The sequence below is a fragment of the Vipera ursinii genome (genome assembly GCF_947247035.1).
Source record: "Vipera ursinii genome assembly, chromosome: Z".
NCBI lineage: Eukaryota > Metazoa > Chordata > Lepidosauria > Squamata > Viperidae > Vipera > Vipera ursinii.
This window is the reverse complement of record NC_139517.1, coordinates 84,151,396-84,179,035: the sequence shown is the minus strand read 5'-3', so window position 1 is coordinate 84,179,035 and position 27,640 is coordinate 84,151,396. Positions and strand designations below refer to the sequence as shown.

At 35.0% G+C, this 27,640-nt stretch overlaps 1 protein-coding gene across 1 annotated transcript in view; it reads right to left on the bottom strand.

Annotated features, from left to right (window-relative positions):
- Positions 1 to 27,640, bottom strand: part of ZNF385D (zinc finger protein 385D) — a gene marked incomplete at its 3' end in the record, with an annotated part of 375,501 nt that overhangs the window by 297,518 nt on the left and 50,343 nt on the right. The window contains exon 2 of the mRNA XM_083376165.1: positions 4,563 to 4,835. Coding sequence (XP_083232291.1) covers positions 4,563 to 4,830 — 268 coding nt within the window. The 5' untranslated portion in view covers positions 4,831 to 4,835. The remainder of the gene's footprint in view (positions 1 to 4,562; positions 4,836 to 27,640) is intronic.

The window sequence follows — 27,640 nt, the reverse complement described above, 5'->3', positions numbered from 1 at the left end:
TTGGGAGTTTCCTGATACTCCCATGTTACACCTCTGCTCCACGAGCTGCATTGGCTCCCAGTTGACTTCCGGGTGAGATTCTTTTTTTTTATTGAAAAGTTTTACAGTACATTTTATTTTTAACAAAGCAAAACAAAACCCCTCCCAACCCCCTCCCCTCTTCCCAACCCTCCCCAACACCTCCCTCCCTCCCCCTCCCCCCTCCCCGACTTCCCAGAGCTAAATACAAGGTATAACAGTAAAAACAATCATAATCTACCATATGCAAACAACAATAGCTATTAAGTCTGTCGCACTTTAACTCTTATAAAATAACTACAAGCAATATAAATATCACATCAATACTTATTCAAATGCTAAGTGAAACTTTTTAGTCCCATATTTATTCTGGATGTAATCAATCCATTTTTTCCACTCCACAATATATCTCTGTTGCGAATGGTCTTTCAAGTACGCTGAGATCTTTGCCATTTCTGCCAGGTTGGAAACTTTTAAAGTCCATTCTTCTATAGTCGGCAGTTCTTCCTTCTTCCAATATTGCCCTACTAAAAGTCCCGCTGCCGTAATTAAATTCAACATCAACTTAGTGTCCACAACAGTAGTGTCAGTAGTAATGCCCAGTAAAAACAATTGCGGACAAAACTTTATCCTTTTCTTAAATATCTTCTGCATATTCCACCAAATTTTAATCCAAAATGATTTAACCTTTTTACAGGTCCACCATGTATGAAATCTTCACCACCACACCTCCAACATTTAGGCTGGCAGTTCAGATACATACTTGCTAGTTTTTTAGGATCTAAATGCCACCTATAAAACATTTTATAAAAGTTCTCTCTTAAATTTTGAGCTTGTGTAAATTTTACATTTCTCACCCAAATCTTTTCCCAAGTATCCATTGTAATAACTTCTTGAAAATTCTGTGCCCACTTTATCATACAGTCTTTAACAAGTTCTGTCTCTGAATCAATTTCTATCAGTGCAAGATATATCCTTTTGATATGTGCTTGACCTTGATCTCTAATTTGCTTTACCAAATTTTCATCAGTCATTGAAAAACCAATTTTCTGATCTTCTTTCCACCTGGCCTGTAATTGCCCATACTGAAACCAAGTTTGAACAATCTTTCCTTCTCGTAAGATATTATACGGCTTCAAATACCATACATTCCTTTCCAAACTTAAAATTTCCTTATATGTAGTCACATCATGTTTAAACCCAACACTTATGTTTTCTATTGCATGTTTCGGTATTGCCTATAAGGGTATCTTATAATTTAGCTTATGTCTATACTTTTTCCAAACTCGCAACAGAGCATGTCTTAAAATATGCACCTTGAACGTATTATCCACCTTCTTATCATACAATAGGTATGCATGCCAACCAAATAGAAAATCATGACCTTCAAGATTTAATAATCTCACTTGTGTTAAATTAATCCAATCACTTATCGCTGACAAAGCAGCAGCTTCATAGTATAGTTTAAGATTAGGCATTTTAAGACCACCTCTCTCATGCGTGTCCTGCATAATCTTAAATTTAACTCGTGGCCTTTTCCCTGCCCAGACAAATTTATTAATACTCTTTTGCCATTCCTCCAAGTTTGAATCCTTTTTAAGAATAGGTATCATTTGAAATAAAAATAGAAATTTCGGCAAAACATTCATTTTCACTGCTGCAATTCTTCCCAATAAAGACAATTGTAGTTTTTTCCAATTCTTTTTGAACTTTTCCCCATAGCTTTTCATAATTATTTTATATAGCTTTGCATTTGAGGGTGACAAATATACCCCCAAATATTTAACCCTTTTGACAATTTCAAATCCCGTTAGCCCTTCTAAAGCAGCCTTTTGTGATACTGTCATATTCTTAGACAACATTTTAGTTTTTTTATGTTATCCTTGAATCCAGAAACTTTCCCATATTGCATTATTATCTCCATCAATTCTACAACTGAATTTTCTGGCTGGGTCACCGTAACAACCAGATCATCTGCAAACGCCCTCAGTCTATAATCCTGATCTCTTATTTGAATTCCCCTAATTTTTTCCGAATCCCGTATTTTAATCAGTAATATCTCCAATGTTAAAACAAATAATAAAGGTGACAACGGGCACCCCTGCCTTGTGCTCTTTTCAATGTTACATACTTCGGTCAGACTATTATTTACTATTATACGGGCTGTTTGCTTTTGATATAGTGCCCTAATTGGTTGTAAGAATTTATCCCCAAAATTCATTTTATCTAATACTTTCAACAAAAATTGCCAATCCAATTGATCAAAGGCTTTTTCAGCATCCAAAAAGATCAACGCTGCAGGGATCTGATTGTTTCTTTCCAGAAATTCCAACAAGTCAACTATATGCCTCACGTTGTTCTTCATTTGTCTACCACTTATAAACCCAGTTTGGTCACCATGAATTACTTGTTGCAGTACCCTCATTAATCTGTTAGCTAAAACCTTAGCAAATATCTTGTAGTCTGTATTCAAAAGTGATATTGGTCTATAATTTTTTGCTTGGGTGACATCCTGATCTTCCTTCGGAATCAAAGAAATAAAAGCAGTTTTCCAAGACGGAGGCACCCCTCCTCCCATTTGATTTGGCGGGATTCGACCCGCCAAACTGTGACCATCTGATCGACAAGCTCAGCGTCCTAACCCACTGAGTCACCGCGTCCCTATGAATATGACAATACCGATATTTTAAAAAAGAAAGTCACTTTCAGCATTCATTGTTTTTCATGTTGTTTTCTAAGCAAAATTAACATTGCAAATTTGCAGGTAAAAGAATTTATCATTTATCAAACAGTATTACACATTTTAAAAATTCAGTGAGTATTTTCAGGGTGACTTAAAAACAGCTGGGCCTGTTTTTTGCTTTAGTTTCAGGAAACAATTCAGAAGGAATATTTCATCAAATTTGCTTCCTTAATGTCAGTTGTGGAATGGATAGATGCTTTTACATTAGAGACTACAAACTGGAGATTTCCAAACATTAGGACAAGCATATCATAAGCAAACTTTTTAAAATTGAAATTTAGGAATAGTAGCACTTTCAATGATGTAAAGAGTAAAGAAAATAAACCTGTAAGACAGATATGGACAGTAAGGATTTTTTTAAGTGCATATTTTAAGGTCAGACATCCAGATAACATTTGGAAGTGGCTCAAACTTATTCCTCCGTGATACACTGAACCATTACATGGAAGAGGACAAGCACAATCATATTTATAAGATTCTGTTATAAAAATTTCTGTACAGTAAAAGTACTGTAGTTTTAATCTTCCTTGGTGTCGATTTAATTGTCTACCTAGTCAACCTGGTCTGTATAGTGGGATTAGCCACAAATGACAATCACTGTGCAGGCCACAGAACTATTACAGAATTTATTTCAATCCATTACATTTTTTGGAGCACTCTTCTTTATATCTGGAGCATCTTGGACTTCTGTTTTTCATACACCCTCATCCTGCAAGCTGTATATTTACATTCTTTGCATTCCAGCCTTGCTATCTAAATAATTTCTACACATCAATAATGGTATCCTTCCATTAATGGAGGCCTGACAGCTGCTAGTCACAATTCTTTAGGACTTATACAAAGTAGAATGAAAATGTTAATAACATTTAAACAAGAAGCATACTTTTGGCCTTGTTATATTGCAATAAACTCTTTTCTGAATTTCATACTAAAATGATTATTTGACTTAGATATTTTTCAAATTCATCCTAGGGAAAAACTATGAATAATTTATATTAATAAACTAAACTGTTGGGCGTGGACACAGTGCTATGGTTGTAAGGATAAGAATGAGCTGTAAGCCACTTTTTGCAATGACACTGTAAACTCAAACAGTTGCTAAATAAATGCAGTTTCCTATTCTGCCATAACAGTATGGCAACTTAATAATACAGTATATAGAAATGTCCATTTTCATCTGTGCTGTAACTGACACCTTGATAACTGGTATATATATCCTTAGACTTCCCCTTCCACTGTGAAAATATCTCTGTAAATGTATGAAGAGAAAAAGGGTTTGCATGTCTGGGTTTTATATCAGTTAAAATATTGCAAAACAAATCTTTGGGTCTTCACTGAATACTGTATACTGAGATTTTTACTAGCCTGTGCATATCTTAGGAAAATAAAATATTTGACTTCTTTTACTAGTAGAAGCTGTGAAGCTTTGTATTAACTTAAACTTCTAGATAGTTTTCAAACAAGAGTCTCACTTCAACTGTATGGTTGTGGTGTTGTTCAGATTTAAAAAGGTAAAAAATTCCCAAATCCTTTTCCAAATTTCATAACTTCAAGTAAACTCAGTGAAAAAAAATAGGTAAGCTCATTCTACTATAATGAAAAATCATTGACACTCTAAGTTTTATTGTCTGAAAAATAAAATATTAATCATTTACCAATAATGGAACCATTATTTTGCATTGCATTGATAAGTAATCAAAGATATTAGTCAAGACATCAGACTATTCTCTTCCCAAAAGTAGACTACGGGAAAGTTATACATTATAGATTTAAACACAACGGAATATACTTAAAAACTCACCCAAACTGTTTTTTAGGTTTCCTTTGCTCAAATGTTTCAATCTTTTCTGGTGTGATTTCCCATGATAATGGATTTGTGCCTGAGCAGCAGAATTCAGTTGAATGTTGCATACATTGCATAAAGTAAAACTGATGTGTTTCTTCTCCCTCCCTTTGTCTTTCTCGCTGTCTTTGGGTGTTAATTCTGCATCACTTTCATGAAAGCACATGAAATCTGAAGTATAAGATATATTGTCTTGGGATGAAGTAGGACTCCCAGGCTTCTTCATTGTTTCTAAAATAAACATAAGAAAGAACTATGAGTGATATGCATCCTGAATGTCAACCTGTAAAAAGCAGAAGGGCTGCATTTAAACCCACTGCATATCATCTCATTTAAAGCCACTACACACCATCTCATGTGGTAATGAAAATCATATAAGTGGGTTTAGAAAATACAAGTGTATGAAAACACATCATAGATTGTAAGGGAAGAAAATTAAATGGGATGCCTTTACTTACAGAGTACTTTGAAATGTCTTCTAAACATTTTCAATGTGGCTTGCTTTCTGTGCCAGCGAGAAAACTCCGTCTCTAAGAGGTGTGTAGAAACACACTTAACAACCTCCTTCTAAATTGCATGGCCCTAATACCAGTGGTGGGATTCACCCAGTTTGCACTAGTTTGGCTATTTTTTGTTGCCCAGGCCCACTTCTGGAAGTGGCATCCATAGAGAGAATCAGTTGTTCAAATATTTGAATCACACCACTGCCTAGTACAATATCCTTTTTGTAGTTCACTGAAGAAATAAAGGAGTATCTGTTTAGCTTTGTAAAAAATGTGTATAAATTTATCTTGGTTACTTTATTTTGAAAGCAATGCTAATGATTGTAATGTGAATTATGATGATAGCAATATTCCAGTATTTAAGAGGTTGCCACAAACAAAAGGTGGTCACATTATTCTCCAAAGCACCACAGGGCAGGACAAGAAACAATGGTTGGAAACTGATCAAAGAGAGAAGCAACATGGAATTAAGGAGAAATTTCCTAACAGTGAGGACAATTAACCAGTGGAACAGCTTGTCTTCAGAAATTGTGGGTGCTCCATCACTGGAGGTTTTTAAGAAGAGACTGGACAGTCACTTATCTTGAGATGGATTAGGTTCTCCAGCTGGAGCAGGGGGCTGGACTAGAAGACCTCCAAGGTCCCTTCCAGCTCTATTCTATTCTATCTCTGTAGTCTGTTTTACAAGAGTTTGTATATTACAACTTTCACACTCACACATCCACATTTTATTTTCTATGTATATTTATCTATTGCTGGTGAAGTAAAATTTTATTAAATTTAATAAAATTAAATTTTATTTAATTTTTGATGCAGCTAAGGAATCACATTGTTGAATGATTCTATATTTAAAAGGTTTAAATAAAGTGTTTAAATACATAAAGTCAATAGTTAATAGTCAAAAGAAAATAGTTAAAAAGAAAATTTTGATAGGAGAAATTTTAAAAGGTTCCTCTGATCAGTAATTTGAATCAGTGGAATTCATTATATGCCCCACTCCATTTATCCCACTACAGTAAAGGAATCAATTGTAGAAGTTAGAGGAAAACTTGATAACATGAAATGCCTGAATTCTTTATTTTTTTGTAATAAGTATTCTTATTATTAATAAATAAATAAATGTTATTTGCTAAGAGCCAGAACTGAACCTTCATCTGAAAGGTAGATTTGTTTAAAAAAAATATTATTTAAATATTAATAAAGGTGGGATAAAAAAATAAAGTAAATAAAAATAAAATATTTACAAATATTTATAATTTAACAGATTGCGATTTTTTAAAATTTCAATTTAAAATTCATAAAAATAAATAAAAAGTAAAAGTAAAAATATCTGTAAATATTTATAATTTTAAAGATTATAAATATTTATAAATATTTTTATTTTTATCCCACCTTTATCAATTTTAAAATAATGAAAGTTAGTGAACTCTTTTTTCCTCTTATTTTCTCCACAACAGGAACCCTATGAGGTGGCCTGGGTTTAGAGACAGTTTGGCCTAAAGTCACCTAGTCAGTTCTTATGCCTAAGGTAGGACAAAAACTCATGGACTCCTAGTTTCTAGCCTTCTGACATATTATCTTGATTTTGTTTTTAAGTCCCTCTTTTAAATTAATGTTCAAAGTATAGAAACTGATAACATTTTAATACTTTTCACAAAACAATGTACTAAGCTTTAGCTTCTTCATTACAATAGATTCTGGTATTTGGAATTTTCATGAGGGCCATCATTCTTAATCATCAACCTCACTTGTAGAAAAATGCCTCAAATTTAAAATAATTACATTTTAAAAATTCTGAATCCAAAAAAACACACTTAATGCCTTGTACCAAATAGAAATACTTAAAGCAACATGGTCAGGCTCCTTAAAACATAATCATATGTTGCTGTAATTTCACATCTTCCAATATTCCCCAAAAATAAAAATTTCAGAATGTGGTAATTTTAAACAATTAAACTCAAATTTAAAATGGACTGTCTTCATCCATCTGCTAATGAATTGCTGTAAATTTAGAAGCTATTTCATATCGGTATCTTTAAATGTCGAATGGATTAGTATCAGTTTTGAACATTTAAAATACTATGAGAAGCAATAAAAGATTACACAAGCTGAGAAGAGTTTTGAAAATAACTTAAGTTATAATTCTTTGGGATAAAGCAAAACAAACATAAATTGAAAGTTATACAGACATTAAGAAAAGAAACAGAATTGAAATTACTTCTCCCCCTCCTTTTCTGATCCTTGTTTGATGAGCTTATATGTCCATAATCTTTTCATTTACAAGTTTTCTGATAAAATAAATATAACACATAATAAAAGTCTGCCACAAGCAAAGTGTTTTGCTGTGCTTGATTATCTTTTAAACAAGTTACCTAAAATGTATCTAAAATTGGGAAATTATGCCCAGTTAAATAATTGTGCCCAGTGATGCACACTGAATTTATATGACAGTCTTAAGGAACACATTGTCCTTTTTGACAAATGTGGATACTAATTAATGACTAATTTGCTGGAAGGATCTTTGGTCACTGGTGAAGCAAGTCCAATCTCTATCATGTCCATGGAGAATTGCTTTCATTAGTAGAACTGTTACTAATCATCACTGAGATAGATCAGAAAGTTACAGTGCAATGCCTGTAGATGGTCATGTGTTTGTCAAGCTTTAACATTTATCCCTAATACGTTTGAGCCTATTTCCTAGATTTTATTTTCTGGTGTTCGAGCAGTGAATAGAATGTGCAAAATCATTTGTACCAAACACAATATACATTAAGTTTAAAAGAAGGGATAGGAAGTTGGTTTCCTCTTGTTAGCATTATTTGATCTCTAAATAATTATGTAACTTGGTGTTGTATTTTTCTAGGATAGTTTAACCTACTAAGAACATAATGAGATGACATTACTTCCAAAAATATAAACAGCTGAAATAACTGAGTCACTCCCTGAAGTTTCAAGAAAACTGTACTCTTATCATTATCACAAAAATAATTACTGCTCCAGTTTTCATCCTATCCTAGTGTTGAAAATAATATGAAATATTGACACACCCAATAAAATTTCCAGAAGATACCATTTTTTCTGGAAGAGTATTTGAAAGGTAAGGTAAGTGGACAAGACATATACTGCTAATTGACAGAATATTACCTGAGAAAAGCCACTCAAACAATTTATCTGTACAATTGTAATTTTAGCAGAGTATTCCTGAGATTATATATAAATGATGCTATTGGGGTTAGTCAACATGATGTTATCCAGAGTTTTATGGGCAGGTTCTTCTTCTTCTCCCAAGAATTTACAAAATAAAAAAAAATAGGGAACAGTGAAATACTAAAGAATAACTGCATGGAAACGATCAGGGATTCTCCCACTAACAGCTAATAAAAGATTTTAAAAGTAATGATTACAAAATCAAAGGAAAGGGGCATGAAAGAACAAAACATTAAATAAATATAATGAAATAATGCCAGTAGCATCACAACATGCTATAATTTATATTTTCCAGGTTCAATACATCTGTACTGAAAATATTCTCCACTAGAGAGCAGCATGAATTTAAAGTTATAAAATACTTCTATGAATAAGTACTCATAATCAGGGCTTCTTTTCTCATAGAACGCTCAGAACGGAGTTCCGGCACCTTTTTGGGATGGAACCTTGTAGGGTAGGCAAGGCGGGTTGTATGACATGTGTGAGTTCCTGCACCTTTTTCTTTTACAAAAAAAGCACTGCTCATAATAATGTTTTATCTATACCGGTTTACACCTATACCAATATTTTTGAACTTCAGTTCAGAAATCAGATACTACACAGTATAAGTTGTGCATATATTGTGACTAACATGAGTTAAATAAAAGTGTGCATAAACACTGGTGGTTATACAGATTCATATGATTGCATTAATAAATTGTATATTGCATATTGATGACACAATATACAAAATTCTAAGATGGATTCAAATTCTTAATATGGATTATCGGCTACCGGTTGCTCTCCGGGTGAGGTTCAACGTGTTAGTTATGACTTACAAAGCCCTTCATAGCATGGGTCTGGATTACCTATGGCAACACCTGCGACCAGCGTTAACTTCCCTCCGTCCAGTGCGCTCCCACAGAGAGGGCCTCCTCAGGGTGCCGCCGATCAAAGAATGCCGATTGGTGACCCCTAGGGGGAGAGCGTTCTCTGTGGGTGCGCCAGACTTCTGGAACCACTTACCGGTTGAGCTCCGGACGGCCCCCGACCTTCGCTCCTTCCGGCGCGATCTTAAAACATTCTTTTTCGAACATGCTGGCCTGGTCTGACGGGATGGGGTTGGGTTTTTAAAACTAGTTTTAACTTTAATATGTATTGATTTTATGGGCATGATGTTTAATGATTTTTTAATTTTTGTATTCGATTTTTATTGTGTATTGCCCTGTTCACTGCCCTGAGTCCTTCAGGAGAAGGGCGGTATAGAAATTAAATTATTAAATTAAATTAAATTAAATTAAATTAAATTAAATTAAATTTACTCTATGCAGCATAAAATCTATGCATTCTGATGGCAAAGAAGAATTTCTTTTGGCCACTATGTCATTCTTCAGATTTCCTGACAGTTTAGTTATAGTTTTTTGCTGAATTTAAGTACAGTCCTTTCATCATTCTTGGTTTTCTTTTAAATTGGTTACTATCTGTCCATTCGTGTCCTTTAGCACACCAATTTGAGGTTGGAAACCTCTTCTGAGTATGGAGTTCTTTTGGTAGGCTTTCTTTGTTTTTCCATGTCTGTTTCCATATTTGAAGATGGTGCACACTCTGTTTTTGGCACACATGGACTAGTTTAGATGAAAGGACAATCCACAATTGACTTTTGAGATTGTATCAGAGGATATTATAGTATCCACTTCAGCTCAGGAGGGAATAGGGAAATGTTGGATATCATATAGTCATCTCAAGATTAAAAGGGCAACGTTATAGCCCTTATTAACTGTGGTTTGCATAAAAACCTCCTCCAGGATGTGGTATAATTTATAAAAGAGTTCTCTACCAAAGATTGATGTTCAGATCTCTGTCCACATAAAAAGAATATGATTCTGTAAATCCTTTTGTGAGAAATAGTTTTTACATTTCTAAATGTATAATTGGAGTGTCAGATATGCTTATAAGAAAGTGTTTTTACAAGCATATCAGAACTACAATAAGAGATAGGTTGACAAACCATCTAGCACTAGGCAGGAATGATCAGCCTCAGTAACTATCAAAAAAGAGATGTTTTCCCCTGAGCCTCCCCCCTTCATTATTTTATCAACCAACACTCTGCTCCACTTACTGTACACTCATTCTATCCTCAGTAACCATTGAGGGATATATTGGTTTTACCTTCATTGCTTTCTCCTAGCACCTGAAAATATGTAGGAGATTCCAATGAGCAGCCTTTTCATAACAGGTTTTATCAAACAGAGGGTAAACACAAAGACAGACCAATTACTGTTTTTTAATTCCAAAAATATTTTCCTGCTTGACTCTGTATACTTTCACTTAGAACTAAGTCTATTATACTGGCAAACTTCTCAAACTTTTCCTACAACAAGCCATGCCTGAACCTTGGCAGACATAACAAAACTTTTTAAATTTGCCAAGCTCTTAATCAGTTTGACCTGATTACTATTAAGGAAGAAGATGATAAGTAAGTTGTTGGTTAGTATCTTTGAGAGTGTCACTATTTCTAACTTCTCTAGCACTTTGGGACCCTACATGGTATCAGAAGATATGAGCATGGAATATGACTAAAAGGAAATGAATGTATATACATTAAAGTGAAAGATGATTGTTCTGAATAAATATTTGGCACAAAAATTATATTTTTAGCAAATGCAAGCTTTTTCTACATTTTTGGCAAGTACTCAAAAGTTCTAATAAAGTAAACAGGTCTCAGTCTTACTAATGATAACTCACTTAGAATAGATACAACCAACTAAAGATGTAGGATTTCCATTTCCTAGTACAAACTCCAGAGTAATTTGAAGAAACTTGAAGAAACTCAGCAAAACTAGTTTTTCCTGTCACTATATACATATATACTCTAAAGTATTGTCAACAGAATTCTAAAACTGCAATTATAATTTTGCTGACAGAAAATGGAATCTGTAGAGCAGATAGAAAATCTGTTGGATGGTCAGTGGTTTGCAATATCTAACCATCTGGAGATCACTAATTTTGTATTTGTGGCCTGAACTCTTGAATTATGCAAAAAAAAGCAACAACAACTAACAACCCATGGATAGAGATAAACCCAATTTCATTCAATGAAAGTTTTACATTTATATTAATAGGATTTAATGTTTATATTGTCAATAAATTTAATAAATTCCCTCATGTCAAATTAATTTTTATTGGCATCTTTTGTGAGAAATATGATGAAAGCAAAAGGCTTTGTGTAGCTAATGGTGCTCCAGAGTGTTGGAAACATGATTAAAACACCAACAAAATTGGATTGGTAAGAAAAGAGTTTATTCTGCAGAAAATAGAAAAAGCAGTTTGCAAAGTGCAGTGGATCTCTGAGAGAAGCTTCAACAGAAAGTTCTAAACCAGAGACCACACACAAACATTCAAACTCATAACATTATATACACTTGTATCGCAACGCCCCTGTCCCCTCCCCTTCGGTCCAGTTTGAAAGGACTTCAGAGGGCACAATCTTGTCTGAGACGACTAGCCAGAATACATCATCCCTCCCCCTGGTTACATTGATTCAAACTTCCCCTGACCACCATTTTGTCTTGTATACCTTATAGCCAAGCCTCCTGGAATCCAGTGCCTACGTGCAGTTTGGCTTGGCTAATTCTTTTATTGTTATTCAGTTGAAACCATTTTATTTTTAAACTTCTGTGTTGCTCACAAATGCCACTGGTTTTGCAAGTACTTGCTTAAATATTTTACCTGTGTTAATAAATTGAGTAAGCTGAAAAATATAAACTAACAAGATTGAAAGAATACAAAATATCTTTATTTCTCTTTTGGTTTACAATCATTTCATGCATTGAAAGAACTGAAAATTAAACTTTATGAAATTATTCTTATTTCAGGTTAATAGATTAAATAGAACTGTACAGTATTCTCTACATTAGATCATTGGTAACTATTAAAACTTTGTTTATTTACCAGGTTTAATCCTGGATTCCTGCAAAAATAACTTACTAAGCACTATTGCCTTTTCACAAGTTCCTATGTAATAAGAACACATCTTTGCTAAGGTCCCTATCTTAACTAACTTTTTTTTTAAAAAAGTATTCTAATTACAAAAATAAATTAAAATCTGAATTGCTGCAATGCAAAAATGTCAACCACCAGAAACATCTGTTTTCAAGAATGTCTCTTATCTCCACATAAACCTTGTGACATTTATAAGAAATAAAACAGGCAGGTCAATATATTCACCTTATGTGGATGTTTATACAGCTGCTTCCCTGCCTGATCCAAATAGGTTTGAGGCATTGTTCTGTCTTCTGCGACATGGTATGTCAGACATTAGGCTGTGTTTGCTATTTCGGGGGGGGGGGGATTGTGGTTCTTATGCAAGGCTAAGCACAGCTCCTCTTTTCTATTCATTAAGGTTTAAACATAATCCTGCAGAGTTACTCAAGAATAATTGCCACTGGAAAAACAAATTCACACTTGCTTTCAGATGTGCATTTAAAAGTACCACCTGAACCGTACTTTGTAAAATCATCACTGATTAAGCCAATCTTTACATTGCTAGAAATGAGGTGTCCTATCATCCCCCTATATTTTACTGTCTTTTGGTGGTACAGTAATCAGTTAATACAGCTTTTCCCTTATTCACAATTATAAAAATTTGTAATGCTTTCTTCATGTTATGCCTGATTAATACTGAGAATGAAAAACTGTATTACATTAGATGCTTTCTACACAATTAATATTTTGCAGTATTATATTAAGCTCTTTCATTAAATTCTTTCTATAGCTAATAGTTTGTGGTAAACATAAAAATAATTTATGGCAATTATCAAAACCCTTCTATCTTATAAAAGCTTTGTATTACATTTGCTGTGCAAAACAGATGTTTATAATAGTAGTTGGAATGTTTAGATCAATGAACAGATTGTATACTAGAAGAGTCTTAAATAGAAAAATGAATTTCTATAAGAATGTGTATGTGTGGGTATATGTATACATATTCATACATATACACATCTGCATCTTCATTAACACATACACATATAAATGCCAGTACAAAAAGAAAGAGCATAAAAGTATATATCCGTCCAAGAAAATGAATGAGAATTGAAAAACCCAACAATTAAATAGCATTTAGGAAAGCAATACAGTCCTGTTATTTTCTCAATGAAGGATTGAGGGATATGTGACTTTGAAAGGGATGCTTCATGTCTAGGAGCATTTAGATTTTACATTTTTTTTTGCTCAGGAATATTTTCTTATGTAATTTTTTTTTGCTTTTTGACTTGTCAACTATTTTTGCTTTTCAGTCTTGTTTATGTATTGTAGAATTGGAAAATAATCCTCAGAGTCAATTAATTATTGCAGCTGCTTAGTGAAATAAACTTAGCAGCCACTGTCATTAAGGAGGTGAATTAAGTCAATTCTAGGCCAGTAAATCCACAATGATAGATGAACTCATTCTTTCCATTTAGTTATGTGCTTCTTGTATTGAAAAGAAGGAAAACTGACTGCAATGTATTGGGATTTTTACTTGTACTGATTAATGTGTCTGTTTGAATGCTGCTTAAAGGTTGCTCAATGGTGTGTCTGTGTAATGGTCAATGATTAAGCCAGATTTGCTGTCTCCAAGAAGATCATTGGTTGATTTGGGGCAGAAATGGGTTCCTTTAAACCTATTGGCTGCCGCCTAGTGGAAAACTGTATAAGTAGCTGCACAGCAGCCACTGTTTCAGTTCTGCTCCTGTTTGCATGTTCCTGTTTGCAACCTTCCGTCTCGCTTATTGCCTGCAAAGCCCCAAGGCAAAGTTTTTTTTCCAAAATTTTGAAATGTCCAGGCTGAAATCTAGAAACTAGAACTGAAATCTCAATAAACTATGCATTAAGCTGAAGTCCAATGAATGTAATAAAATACTTCAAATTTGTTTATCATTTAATATGATTATTTACACTGTAAACTGTAAACCTACTTCTGAAATAATTAAACAAGAACAATGTTTAAAAGTCTGTTTTCTTTTTGCATTCAAAGTCAATTTCCTTCTAAGACTGTGAACATTTCATTGCCTCAGTTCTGATGCCCTTAAAAGCAGTAAGGTATGAAAAAATAAATTATGAAGCTTTTCAAGATATAATCATGAAGAAAAGCTTACCACTTTAATAATCAATTTTGGAAAAAATCTTTACTGCTAAATTTCCATTTGTCAAAGAAAAAAGCCACAATTCCAGAAGGATAGTACACAATAACTACTTTTGTTCAGAATTGATTATACTATCAATAACTATCTAACGATTAATGTAATTAATTATATTAATGAATAACACACATATACACACATATACACACAGATATGCATGCATGCACATACTTATCTAGACAACCTTTTAAGAAGCTTGTCTTTATCATAAACATGAGCTTTTGCTAAATTATTCCCTAGATATGTATTAAGAATACACTGATATTTTAAAATGTGCATTTAAATAGATTCATGGACTAACTCTGTATGTTTCTCATAACAAGTGACATTATGTTCAGTGGGTTATTCTATTGGGGGGGAAATCAACCAATAGCAAAAAATTACTAGTAATTATTCTTTCACAACTATTGAAATATCATGTCATAAATAACTATTGCTACATACTAACTTATATATTACCTACACTGGTACAAATAATAGAAAATTTTTTGTTCTTTTTAAAAACTTTTTACTGTATGTCTTGTAACAGGCCATTAAATCATCAACAATGAATTATTAATTCATTTTAATAATGTTTTGCCTTTTACTAATTACCAAGTATTTTAAACCTATACAGTCCATGGTTCAACAATTTATTCATCATTATGAAAAATGAAGCCCTATTGTAATAATGGTATAAAAACATAAATGAGTTCTGTAGCAAGAACTAAGACCAGTCAACACTACATATTAGTTAGTAATACATACCTATTTGTCAATTTGGTATAACAACAATAAAGCAGTAGTTTGGAATAGTCTTACATCTAAGGATTTTTTTAGAAATCAAAGGATATATAACATTTAATAATTGCAATACGCCAGCATAACTTTAATTTTTGATTAAGAAAATCCATCAGTTATTTAATTTTTGTCTCAATACGTAGTGAAAATAGAAAATTCAATCCATTTGATTACATTTTTTTGTTATATGACCTTTATTGTATCTGAGAAGAAAGAGCTAATTTGATGAATAACACCAAAAAAATGTTAGGCCCTAAATGTTATAAATATAGCCATTACAAATTCAATGTGATAGATTTTGGTTAGGGTGAAGCACATGATACTGCTTTATTTAGCATCGGCATCATAAAGTGCTTCATACATAATAGAGAATTTCCACAACCAATTTTTGGTATTTTTTCAGTAAAGTTTAAGAACATTTTTTCTTCTTCCTAAAAATATATTCCCAAGTCCTAATTATTCCATTACTTGAACATCCACTGACTATGATCCTCCTTACAAGCAGGGCTTTTTTTGTCATAGAACGCTCAGAACGGAGTTCCGGCACCTTTTTGGGATGGAACCTTGTAGGGTAGGCAAGGCGGGTTGTATGACATGTGTGAGTTCCGGCACCTTTTTCTTTTACAAAAAAAGCACTGCTTACAAGGATTATAAATGAAAATAGTATAACTTCAGTTATGTGTGCTTTAAATTAACAATGTTTAAAATTATGGAAAAAATAATGAAAAATGTTTTCCTTTCTTTTTATGTATCTAAAAATAGAAATCATAGTTATTTGCTACTCTTCTGAAGATTTTACAGTCTGCTTTTTCCTAGTGAACAGAAACAAAAACATGAAGAAATGCCTCGAAGCTATTGCTATAATGAAGTGTTATTCCATGCTTACACTCTGTGGAGTGCTAAGGCTGGTCCTGCTGAGTGCGCACATTCTTTCAAGCTGCTATGCCTCATCTAGCCGAATCAGTAAACTCTTCCAGTATGCCTCACTAAGCTTGCACTCTGTGGAAAAGTAAAGAGTTGCCTCATGAGTAAGAAACTGAGAAACAATTCCCTGAATTTGATAGAATTAAACATTATGATTCAAGCTTCGTGAGAATAACAAATGGTGAATTCATGGCAAGTAGCTTTTAAAATGTTTCCCTGAAATATTGACTGAAGCAAATATTGCTCTCAGAGTGAGAAAATAATTAGAGAACTGCAGCTCAGAGAAGCAAATCAATTGTTGTGGTGTTGAACTAACATGAGGGAGATGTGGGAGACATGGAAGTTCATTAAGTGGCTTGGGGACAGCCTCTTTTGCTCACACTGGGTTGCTCTTATGAGGAAATTTAGAGCAGTCCATAATACATGTTTCTGAGTTCCTGTGCCAAAGGCAGGTTAGAAATCAAGTAAATAAATTTATTGTCGTTTGATGTTTTAACACAACTCTTTGGTTCATAAAGCAAATAAAACATAAAAATACAAGAACAAAATGTAAATTCAAAGGCCCAAATCACAAAGCATATTTTTTAATAAAGGGAATAAAGAAGTCTTCACCTTTATCCAAAGGACCATAAAGATGAAGTCAGTTCTATCTTTCTGAGAAATTGTTCTGCAACTAAGCTGTCATTACCAATTTTTGTCCATCAGGGATATTTGGAGCACTTTTACATGTCACCTTTCCTCACAAAACAGTGAGGACCTGTAATTATTTTCATTTCTTCTGACTTTGAAATGCTTAAGAATATGCACAGATCACCAATCTGTATGTCATTTTGCTATCTAGTAGACTGAAAAAGGGCACACTATGCACATTCCCTAAGATGCTATCTTCTGGAATTACCAGAATAACCTCATTCCTAGATGGTCCAGGAAATCTGAGTGATTACTAAGAAAGAGAGCTTCATTCTGCCCCAGGAAATTTTCATGGCAGTTTCTTTAAATTTTTGAAATCAGATATTAACAGCTCTAACCATGGGGGGGGGAGAAAATGCCAGACAATGTCTACAGATCAGCAAGAGTTTTCAGGGTAAGGAAATTGATAGTGACAGTGAGAGACAAAATACAATAATTGTTTTGAATCCAGGAAGCAGTGTGAAGCAAAGGACACCATCAAAAAGAAACAGCTAACCAGACTATGCAGAACTGCATCATTTCAAAACAGGAAAAATCTCCTTTCCCCAGTTTTGATGTAATTGCAAATAAACAGAAGCAAAGTTAGGAGGAATAAAATCTCAATTCTCAAAGCCTATTGATACCATGTGAACTGGTTTTAAGACAGTAGGAAAGATCTTGTGTGGAAGTGAATTCCTCTCGTGAACCAGTTCATTTTCTTGAAACCAAGGTAGAGAGAGAACTAGAGAGAGAAAACTTCTTCAACATCCCACCCCCAGGATGATGGACTCAATGAGTATGATTGGGCATTTTCCAAAAGTAACTCTGAGCAATGTACAAAAGTTAAAATTGCAACAATTTAGCATCAATCATGATGCCTCACAAGATATTAGTTTTGAATATTCAGTGTTATCTCCATAAATCTGTTGCAATTAACAATGGTGTGGCATAGTGGTGAAAGCACTGGACTTGAACTGAAACAGATTAGCACAGACGCTCACTAGGTAACTTCTGTTCTGTTTTGTCCCAGACCAATCTATCTCACACCCTGTTTGTTGTTGGGAAAATATGGGAGTGCCAAATATTAAGCATGCCTTGACTTCCTAAATCAGGGGTAGGCAACCTTGGCTCTTTTACTGGGAGTTGAAGTCCACGAGTCATAAAAAGAGCCAAGGTTGCCTACCCCTGTCCTAAATGAAAGGCAGGATACAAATCTAATAAATACATGATAGGAAATAATCATTTTTTTCATTTCCTACTTGTAAGCAATCCAGTTAATTATGGCTTGAATTAACTCAACTGCTTAGCTTTATAGAACATACTAAACCATAATTGTACTATACTTACTAGATATGCAGAACATAGCATTGCAAATTGAGTTTTTTCAAGGGGCTAATAGCATTGCAAATTGACATTTTCAAGGTATCAGGTTCCTGTATTTCAGAAATCCAAAAATGAAGCTATAATTAATAATAAATTAATAAATTCAATAACTAATACTTGAAGTTAATGGTATAGAGGACAATGACAACTTAATTGGACCTGTACAAAAATTACTTTTGATTGTTTCTGAAAAGATATTCCAATGAAACATTGATGAGTTATTGAAACACAGATTAACCACATTGCTAATTAAGGAATAGCACAGTTTTACTCCATGGCTCTGCAATGTTATGTAATCATTATAGAGATTATCTTGGAGAAATTAAGCAGCTTAAGCAGCATTCTTTAAGCCTGGGAAACAGAAAAAAGTATTAGAGAACAGAAAAGGGGGAAAAGGGGAAACCCTTAAAGTATTTTCAAGATTCTGTTACATTAATATAATAATTAAAATAATAATTTGGCCAAACCTGTGGCTTCTGTTTCCTGTTCTGGCCTACATCCAGAGGCTGACAAAATGGGAAGAGTTGAATGCACAATCTTAGGAATGATCACCCTTTGTTCCCTACTGCTAAGCTTGTAAGCCGCCCTGAGTCTTCGGAGAAGGGCGGGATATAAATGGAATTAAAATAAAAATAAATAAAATTATAATATCAAGTTTATCCTCTGTCGCTGTAGTAGTCCCGGAAGAGACAATACAAAGCACTCTAATCTTCATCTTGCTCTCCTTTTCCAACTAGATGTGCTTGCCAAAGGATATTAGTTTGTCTGAAAAAAGGCAAATGTTCTCTAAAATCAGCATTTTAAAATGTTCTCTTGGCTTGGATGTAGTATTAAGTTTGCAGAAGCCTTGTGCTTTACTGTAGGTATACCGTATTTTCCGGCGTATAAGATGACTTTTTAACCCATGAAAATCATCTCAAAAGTTGGGGGGTCGTCTTATATGCCCAGTCGTCTTATATGCCGGAAAATCAGCGAGCCCGGGAAGGCACGCCCTCCCCTCTCACTGTGGAGGAAGCAGGGCAGGCTGGCGTCTGGCGGGAGCTGGCAGGGCAGTCCTGCGCACACGCGCGCTCCCTGGCTGTTAAGGACCACTCCTTAGCAGCCGGGGAGTGCGCGTGTGTGCAGGACTGCCCTGCCGGCTCCCGCCCGACGCTCTTCCCTCTTGAGGCAGCATCGCTCCCCGGCTCCTAAGGAGTCCTCGGGGATGCTGCCTCAAGAGGGAAGAGCGTCGGGCGGGAGCCGGCAGGGCAGTCCTGCACGGCTCCTGCCCGATGCTCTTCCCTCTTGAGGCAGCATCCCTGAGGACTCCTTAGGAGCCGGGGAGCGATGCTGCCTCAAGAGGGAAGAGGGACTGCCCTGCCGGCTCCCGCCCAATATTTGAGAGGCTGCCACAAAGACGAAGGGGTCAAATTATTCTACAAAGCATCAGAGGGCAGGACAAGAAACAATAGTTGGAAACAGATTGAAGAGAGGAGCAACCTGGAATTAAGAAGAAAGTTCCTAACAGTGAGGACAATTAACCAGTGGAACAGCTGGCCTTCAGAAATCATGGATGCTCCATCACTGGAGGTTTTTAAAAAGAAACTGGACAGTCACTTGTCTGAGGTGGTATAGGTTCTCCTGCTTGAGCAGGGGGCTAGACTAGAAGACCTCCAAGGTACCTTCCAGCTCTATTCCATTCTAAATATGAGCCAGCAGTGTGCTACTGCTGCCAGAAAAGCCAATGCCGTCCTAGGTTGCATTAACAGAGGGATAGAATCAAGATTACATGAAATGTTAATACCCCTTAATGCCTTGGTAAGACCACACTTGGAATATTGCATCCAGCTTTGATTACCACAGCATAAGAAAGATATTGTCAGGGCCCACTTCAAAACCTCATCCCAAGAAAGCAGAACTGCTGAAAGCAGATTCTTCCAAAAGGAACTTTTATTAGGAGAAGGTGATAGCAGGCATACTAGACAGGATGTGAAGGTTTCCCGTGCAGATCGATAGGTTAAAATGCCCCAAGCAAAACCCTTCCCCATAGTTCATCCGGTCAATTCAAATCGGCCAATCCCCAGGTGTTAGGTCTGTCATGGGAAATGGGAGATAACATCAGGCCGGCTCCGGTTTCTAGCAGCGATGTTCATGTGGTGAGCGCAGAGATAAACCAGTTGCCAGAGGTTACATTCCTTTCTTCCTCCCGCCTCTACTAGCTGACATCAAGGGAGAAGAAAGTTCAGAGAGAAATGATGCAGGAAAGCAAAGTGTTACATTGCAGCAATAGAGGAAGTCAAGGCAATAACCTGCAAGCACTCCCCCCTCCCCTCCAGGAGTATGGCAGAACCCAGGAAGAGAAAAGAGTGAGAATTTGGTCACGAAAGAAATAGAAAGAGAATATGGGGTCTATAGGTATGGGTTCTCACAGATATCGAGACTGTAGAAAGTGTGCAGAGAAGAGCAACAAAGATGATTAGGGGCCTGGAGGCTAAAATACATAAAGAATGGTTGCTGGAATTGGATATGTCTAAATTAAGGAAAAGAAGGATCACGGTTGACATAATAGCAATATTCCAATAGCAGTGTTCCAATATCTCTCAAGAGGGAGACAACATATTCTCTAAAGCACTTGAAGGCAGGACGAAAAGCAATGATGAAAACTAATCAAGGAGAGAAACAAACTAGAACTAAGGAGAAATTTCCTGACAGTTAGAACAATTAATCAGTGGAACAACTTGCCTCCAGAAACTGTGAATGCTCCAAGAACAATTTTTAAGAAGAGACTGGACAACCATTTGTCTGAAATGGAATAAGGTTTCCTGCCTGAGCAGGGATTGGACTAGAAGACATCCACAGTCCCTTCCAATTTTATTATTGTTATTCTTTTATAGATGAAGAGGTGTAAAAGACAAATCCTCTTCTCTCCCAGTGATTCTGCTCAAAATCACTATTTTCCCAGTGTAACAATCAAATTTCCAATTCTTACCTGGTCACTCATTGCAGATCATTCTTTCTATGCCAAATTTATATTATTTTATTTCTATTCAGGTCATTCTTTTTTTGGTAAACAAGGCTTGCTTATAAGCCATGAGTTGCCCAAGATAGATACTAAGACTCCTTGTTTTCTAGCATTCCCCACCTTCCCAACACACTTTATTCAGTCTTCAAATTCTAACAGAAGATAAGTGAATTCCCAGAATCTCTATATTGAATGTATGGAACACTCAAATTTACTAAATACCAAATTACAAAAATAAGTTAAACTGAGAGTTCTAGTCTGGCAGCAATATAAAAGGGGGAAAAATGACATTGCCATAGGTGTATACTATAGACCGCCCAACCAAACAGAGGAAATATATGAACTTTTTGCTAGTCAGTTAACTAAGGTATGTAGGAAGCGCATCACAATAGTAATGGGGGACTTTAATTACCCTGATATCAACTGGGAGACAAATTCTGCACCAAGTGGAAGATCTAACAGATTCCTCACAAACCAAGCAGACAACTTTCTCTCCCAAAAAGTAGAGAAGGGAACTAGGGGATTAGCCATATTGGATTTAATTCTCACTAACAGAGATGAAATGATAGAAGGTGTCAAAGCCACAGGAACCTTGGGGGGGAAGTGATCATGCAATATTGGAATTCAACATTATGGAAGCACAAGCAATAGAATACAGCCAAACTAGAGTCTTGGACTTTAAAAGAGCTAATTTCAATAAACTTAGAGAGACCTTGGGAAGAATTCCATGGATGAGAATCCTAAAGGGGAAAACAACTCAAGAAGCTTGGGAAATTTTGAAAAGTGAGATAATAAAGGTCCAGTCTAGCACAATACCAACAAAGAAGAAAAATAAAAGCTCTCAAAAGAAACCAGCATGGCTGCATAAAGAACTCTCTGATAAACTGAAAGATAAAAAGGACAAGTATAGGAAGTGGAAAGAGGGGCACATAACTAAGGCAGAATATCAGCAAACAGCCCGTGCCTGCAAAGATGAAGTGAGGGAAGCTAAGGCTCAAAGTGAACTAAGGCTTGCGACCAAAGTCAAAAATAACAAAAAAAGCTTCTTTCAACATATAAGAAACAATAAAAAAGTTAAGGAAATGATTGGTCCATTAGTGGGGGAAAGTGGCAAGAAGGTGACAAGCAACAGGGAGAAAGCAGAACTATTTAACTCGTTTTTTGCATCTGTCTTTACACAAAGGGAAAAAAACAGTCCAACCTACCAAAACCAGTGCCATCAAAAACAGAATAGAAACGCAAGTTAAGATAGGCAAGAAAATGGTAAGTGAGCACTTGTCCAGCCTAGACGAGTTCAAATCACCAGGACCAGATGGATTACACCCCAAAGTACTCAAGGAACTGGCAGACGTGATCTCAGAACCACTGAACTATATTTTTCAAAGATCCTGGAGCACTGGGGAACTACCAGAGGACTGGAAAAGAGCTTATGTAGTTCCCATCTTCAAAAAAGGAAAAAAATAGATCCATGAAATTACAGACCTATCAGCCTGACCTCAATACCTGGGAAGATTCTGGAAAAGATAATCAAACAACAAATCAGTGAACACCTTGATGAGAACAAAGTTATCACTAAAAGCCAACATGGGTTTGTCAAAAACAGATCGTGCAAGACAAACCTTATTGTATTCTTTGACCAAGTGACAAAACTAGTGGACCAGAGGAATGCTGCAGATTTAATTTACTTGGATTTCGGTAAGGCATTTGATAAAGTAGATCACAACCTACTACTTGATAAGATAGAAAAATGTGGGTTAGATAGCATCACCACCAGATGGATTCGTAGCTGGCTGACAGGCCGTACTCAGCATGTGGTCCTCAATGGAACTGCATCTACATGGAAGGAAGTGTGTAGTGGGGTGCCCCAGGGCTCTGTTCTGGGCCCAGTGCTCTTCAACATCTTCATCAATGATTTGGATGAGGGGATAGATGGGGAACTCATCAAATTTGCAGATGACACCAAGCTGCCAGGAATAGCCAATACTCCAGAAGATAGGGTTAAGATACAGGAGGATCTGGACAGACTCAAACACTGGGCACTATCTAACAAAATGAAATTCAATGGTGAAAAAAGTAAGGTTTTGCATTTAGGCAGGAAAAATCAAATGCACAGGTATAGTATAGGTGGTACCTTGCTCGATAGTAGTAACTGTGAGAGGGATCTCGGAGTCCTAGTAGACAATCACTTCAATATGAGCCAGCAGTGTGCTGCAGCTGCCAAAAAAGCCAACACAGTGCTATGTTGCATTAACAGAGGGATAGAATCAAGATCACATGAAGTACTAATACCACTTTACAATGCCTTGGTAAGGCCACACCTGGAATACTGCATCCAGTTTTGGTCACCACGATGTAAAAAAGATGTTGAGACTCTAGAAAGAGTACAGAGAAGAGCAACAAACATGATTGGGGGACTGGAGGCTAAAACATATAGGGAACGGGTTGCTGGAATTGGGTATGTGTAGTTTAATGAAGAGAAGGGTGAGGGGTGACATGATAGCAGTGTCCCAATATCTCAGGGGCTGCCACAAAGAAGAGGGAGCCAAGCTATTCTCCAAGGCATCTGAAAGCAGGACAAGAAGCAACAGGTGGAAACTAGTCAAGGAGAAAAGCAACCTAGAACTAAGGAGAAACTTCCTGACAGTTAGAACAACTAACCAGTGGAACAACGTGCCTCCAGAGGTGGTGAATGCTCCAACACTGGAGGTTTTTAAGAAGAGACTGGACAGCCATTTGTCTGAAATGGTATAGGGTTTCCTGCCTTAGCAGGGGGTTGGACTAGATGACCTCCAAGGTCCCTTCCAACTTCTTCTTCTTCTTCTTCTTCTTCTTCTTCTTCTTCTTCTTCTTCTTCTTCTTCTTCTTCTTCTTCTTCTTCTTCTTATTATTATTATTATTATTATTATTATTATTATTATTATTATTATTATTATTATAACTGATTGCAGAGATGCTGCAGCATCACCCACCTCTCTTCCCCAATCCCACTCCAACTTGGTTTATATAATATGGTGGTTTATAATTTGCAGTAGTTACTTCACCCCGCAAAGCTGTATTTGCGTGTGGCTGAAACAGACCAATGTTTATACATACATAAAACTATTTATTTTTAAAAGAAGTACTTTGGTTCATTTTATGAATAATTATATATTTCATTGTATTCTCAGTGTATATTCCTGAGCAGTCTCTATTGATTCAGCATCAAAGTTATCAGGGTAACTATTTTCACATACTTAGTCTGCTTGTGAAAATTAAAAAAAACAACAATCTACGTCAAGTTGCAAAAGAAGGCTAAAATTATATCTCTCTATGATTTTACATAAGAATTAAACTGAAAAAGTGTTGAAACAATTATTAAACATGGAACTGAATACATTAGGAGTTGCATACCAACAATTACATCTTTCTTCCCTTTTTAAAAATATTTTTCTCATTCCCTCTCGTTCCCACTATATTATTTTAAGAAACCCTCCTCCACTTCCTGTCTCCTAATAGCACATGCTTTTCACACAGCTGGATGTGTAAATCATAAGGGAACATTTAGCAATGATAAAAATACTGAAATGCACAATATCTCAGTATGACAATTGCAGCTGGGTTTCAACTGAGAAGCAGACTATGAAAAAATCTGATATGGTACTTGGATGATGTGGAATTAATTTCTCTTGCCACTAAAAAAACTATTATTATTTTTTGAAAGAGATGGGTTAGTTTCTTCCGATCATGTTAAAGTGATTGAGATAAAGGCTGAGGTATACCCCAAAATAAAACAAGCAAGATTTCTCAAGACAAACCAAATGTATTTTCCATCTATTCATCTTTCTAAAACCTTTAAAATTTGAAGTCAACACTTGACATTTTTAAATTTTAAAGACAAAAATTATGAGGAAGCAAACCAGTGTTCAAAAGAAGAACTGGTGGAGGAGACAAACGTAGTCATAGTAGAACAACTATTACCACTAATTATTAGTAGCCTTTAGGTAAAAATTATGTAGCTCAAGGCTATTATATTGATTCATTCATATTTCAGTTTTTTATATGTACATGTCTGTAAAATTTAGCAGCCACAGTCTCTCACAATTGAGGCCAGATTTTCCATTGATAAACAAAGCAGTTGGTAAGGGTGTTGCACCTGATTTTATACCTTTTTTGCCATTGTTAAGTGAATTGCCACAGTTATAAAATAAATCACACAGTTGTTAAATGAATACAATCTGCATCATTGATTTTTCTTGTTGAAAGTTGGCTGGGAAAGTTGGAAATGTGATCACATTACCCTAGGTCACTTCAACCATTGGAAATGCATGCCAATTGCCAAGCAAATTTTGATCTTGTGACCATCAGATACTGTGAATACTTGCTATAAATCACCTTTTTTCAGTGCCACTGTAACTTTGAATAGCTATTAAATAAATAGTTGTAAGTTGAGGACTACCTGTACTCAAGATTTCAGCATAAATATAATTCCTTGTTTAGAATATCCAGGTATGTGTTTCTTTGAATCCTGGATATCTAAGCATTAGTATAAATTATGGCTGTATTAATTCTTTGGAAACTAAATGCTTGTTTATCTAGAGATAATTAAAAAGTCATCTTATGAGAACAATACAATAAAAGAAGTGACATGACACCGTAACTTAAATTCATAGAAGAGTACAAAATATAAGGAACATCGGCTCACAATGATTAAGGTTGTGATAAACTTTTCCTTATTGATTCTTCTAATTGAACCTTTCAAGATTCTGCATGTTTTTGATAAACCATGTTTGTAATCAGTGAGTTAAATATACCCTTTGCTACCTTCCTTTTTATTTTTTTTATAAGACTACAGAATTACCTTTTAAGAAATACTTCTTTAAAAAAAATTAAAAATGCAGAAAAAGAAAACAGACAAATAGAAAAAGACACCTTCTTCAATCCCAACAAGTATAATCAACATTAACAACTTATCTTAAAATACAATCAATCACCTCTTCATCCCATACTTCATCCCATTTTTATAAGCCCATCTCTAAAATCTCATATCTCCATATTAATCAGCAGAAGTTCAATAAGTATTATCAGAAATAACAACGTAAGTATTACAGAATTTATTTACCAAACACATTTTGAATTCTTTTTAAAATTTATATCTCCATTTCTACTTAAACAAATTCTTCATATTTCCTGTCTTCAAATTGCCAGTCCAGAGAAAAACAATGAAACATTACTAGCAAGCCATTATTTTAATCTTGATCAAATAATCAGATTTTATATTCTTTCTTAATTCTCCCAACAGTCTTTAAATTCCTTAAGGCAAGTTCTAACATTTGCTTTCTCATACTCTCTTTATCTCTTTTATCAAAATTCTTGTCACCTTTGTCAGACCTCTTTTGTAGTTCCATTATAGCAATTCTAGCAAATTCCAGTATAGCATTTCTAGCAAATTCCTTATGTAAATCCAATAAAAAAATCATCCACATTAGTCTTTATAATTTGTATGTTATTTTTTTATTTTTAGATCCACTTGTATAGGAGAATCAGGGAAAGGAATTAAATGAGGCATCAGTTTAGAGTCCTTACATAATCATAAAACAATTAAGCAAATTCATGCACACACACCTTCCACTGACTTTTTGTAACCTTATCCAGGTTAGTTGAGAAGATTCCTGTGCATAACATTATCAGTTGGAGTTTGTTCCTCTTCAATAACACCTTCTAATGCCAGTATAGAGTTAATAACTCCAAGACTTTCTGCATCCATTTAGTAAATATTTCTTTTTAAATTAGGCATCTGCTGCCTTCTAATGCCCAACCTTCAAAGTCATCTTATTAGTTTCCAAATATAAACAAGAGAATTTTCAGAAGGCAAAGGATAATTCCCATTATGTTCAGAGTCTTAAATCAAATCCACATGAACTCTTAATTTATTTAAAACTTTCTAAAGCCAACAGTAATCATTTGAAATCATTCCTTTGCTGTATATTCCAAAAAGAAAATTCTTACAAAATTTTAAACTTGTATTTTCCTTTCTTAATAGATTAAAGAATTCACCTAGAAAATGCAACTAGAGTTGCAGTTCTCAAGTATTTCAATCTTTAACAAGAAGGGGTTTGGGTGTTTTTTTTTAAAGTAAACTCCAGTGAGTAAAAAAATGAGGTGTGATAAAATTTTGAGACTATAAAATGCTTAATTAATAACTCTCAGCTCAGGATAATCCTGTGGCTCCCAGCTGTTTGCAAGAGAAGAGACTGCAAATATATCAGTTTCTGCCATCTATTCACAAAAACATCACAGCTGTCCAGAGTACATATGGATAATTTAAGATTTTTGTTTTGTTGCAGAGAAAATTTTCAGCAGCCCAGATCCATCAGTGTCAACATTTTTTTTGTAATGTGGTGACCAAAACTGGATGAAGCAGAACTGTTC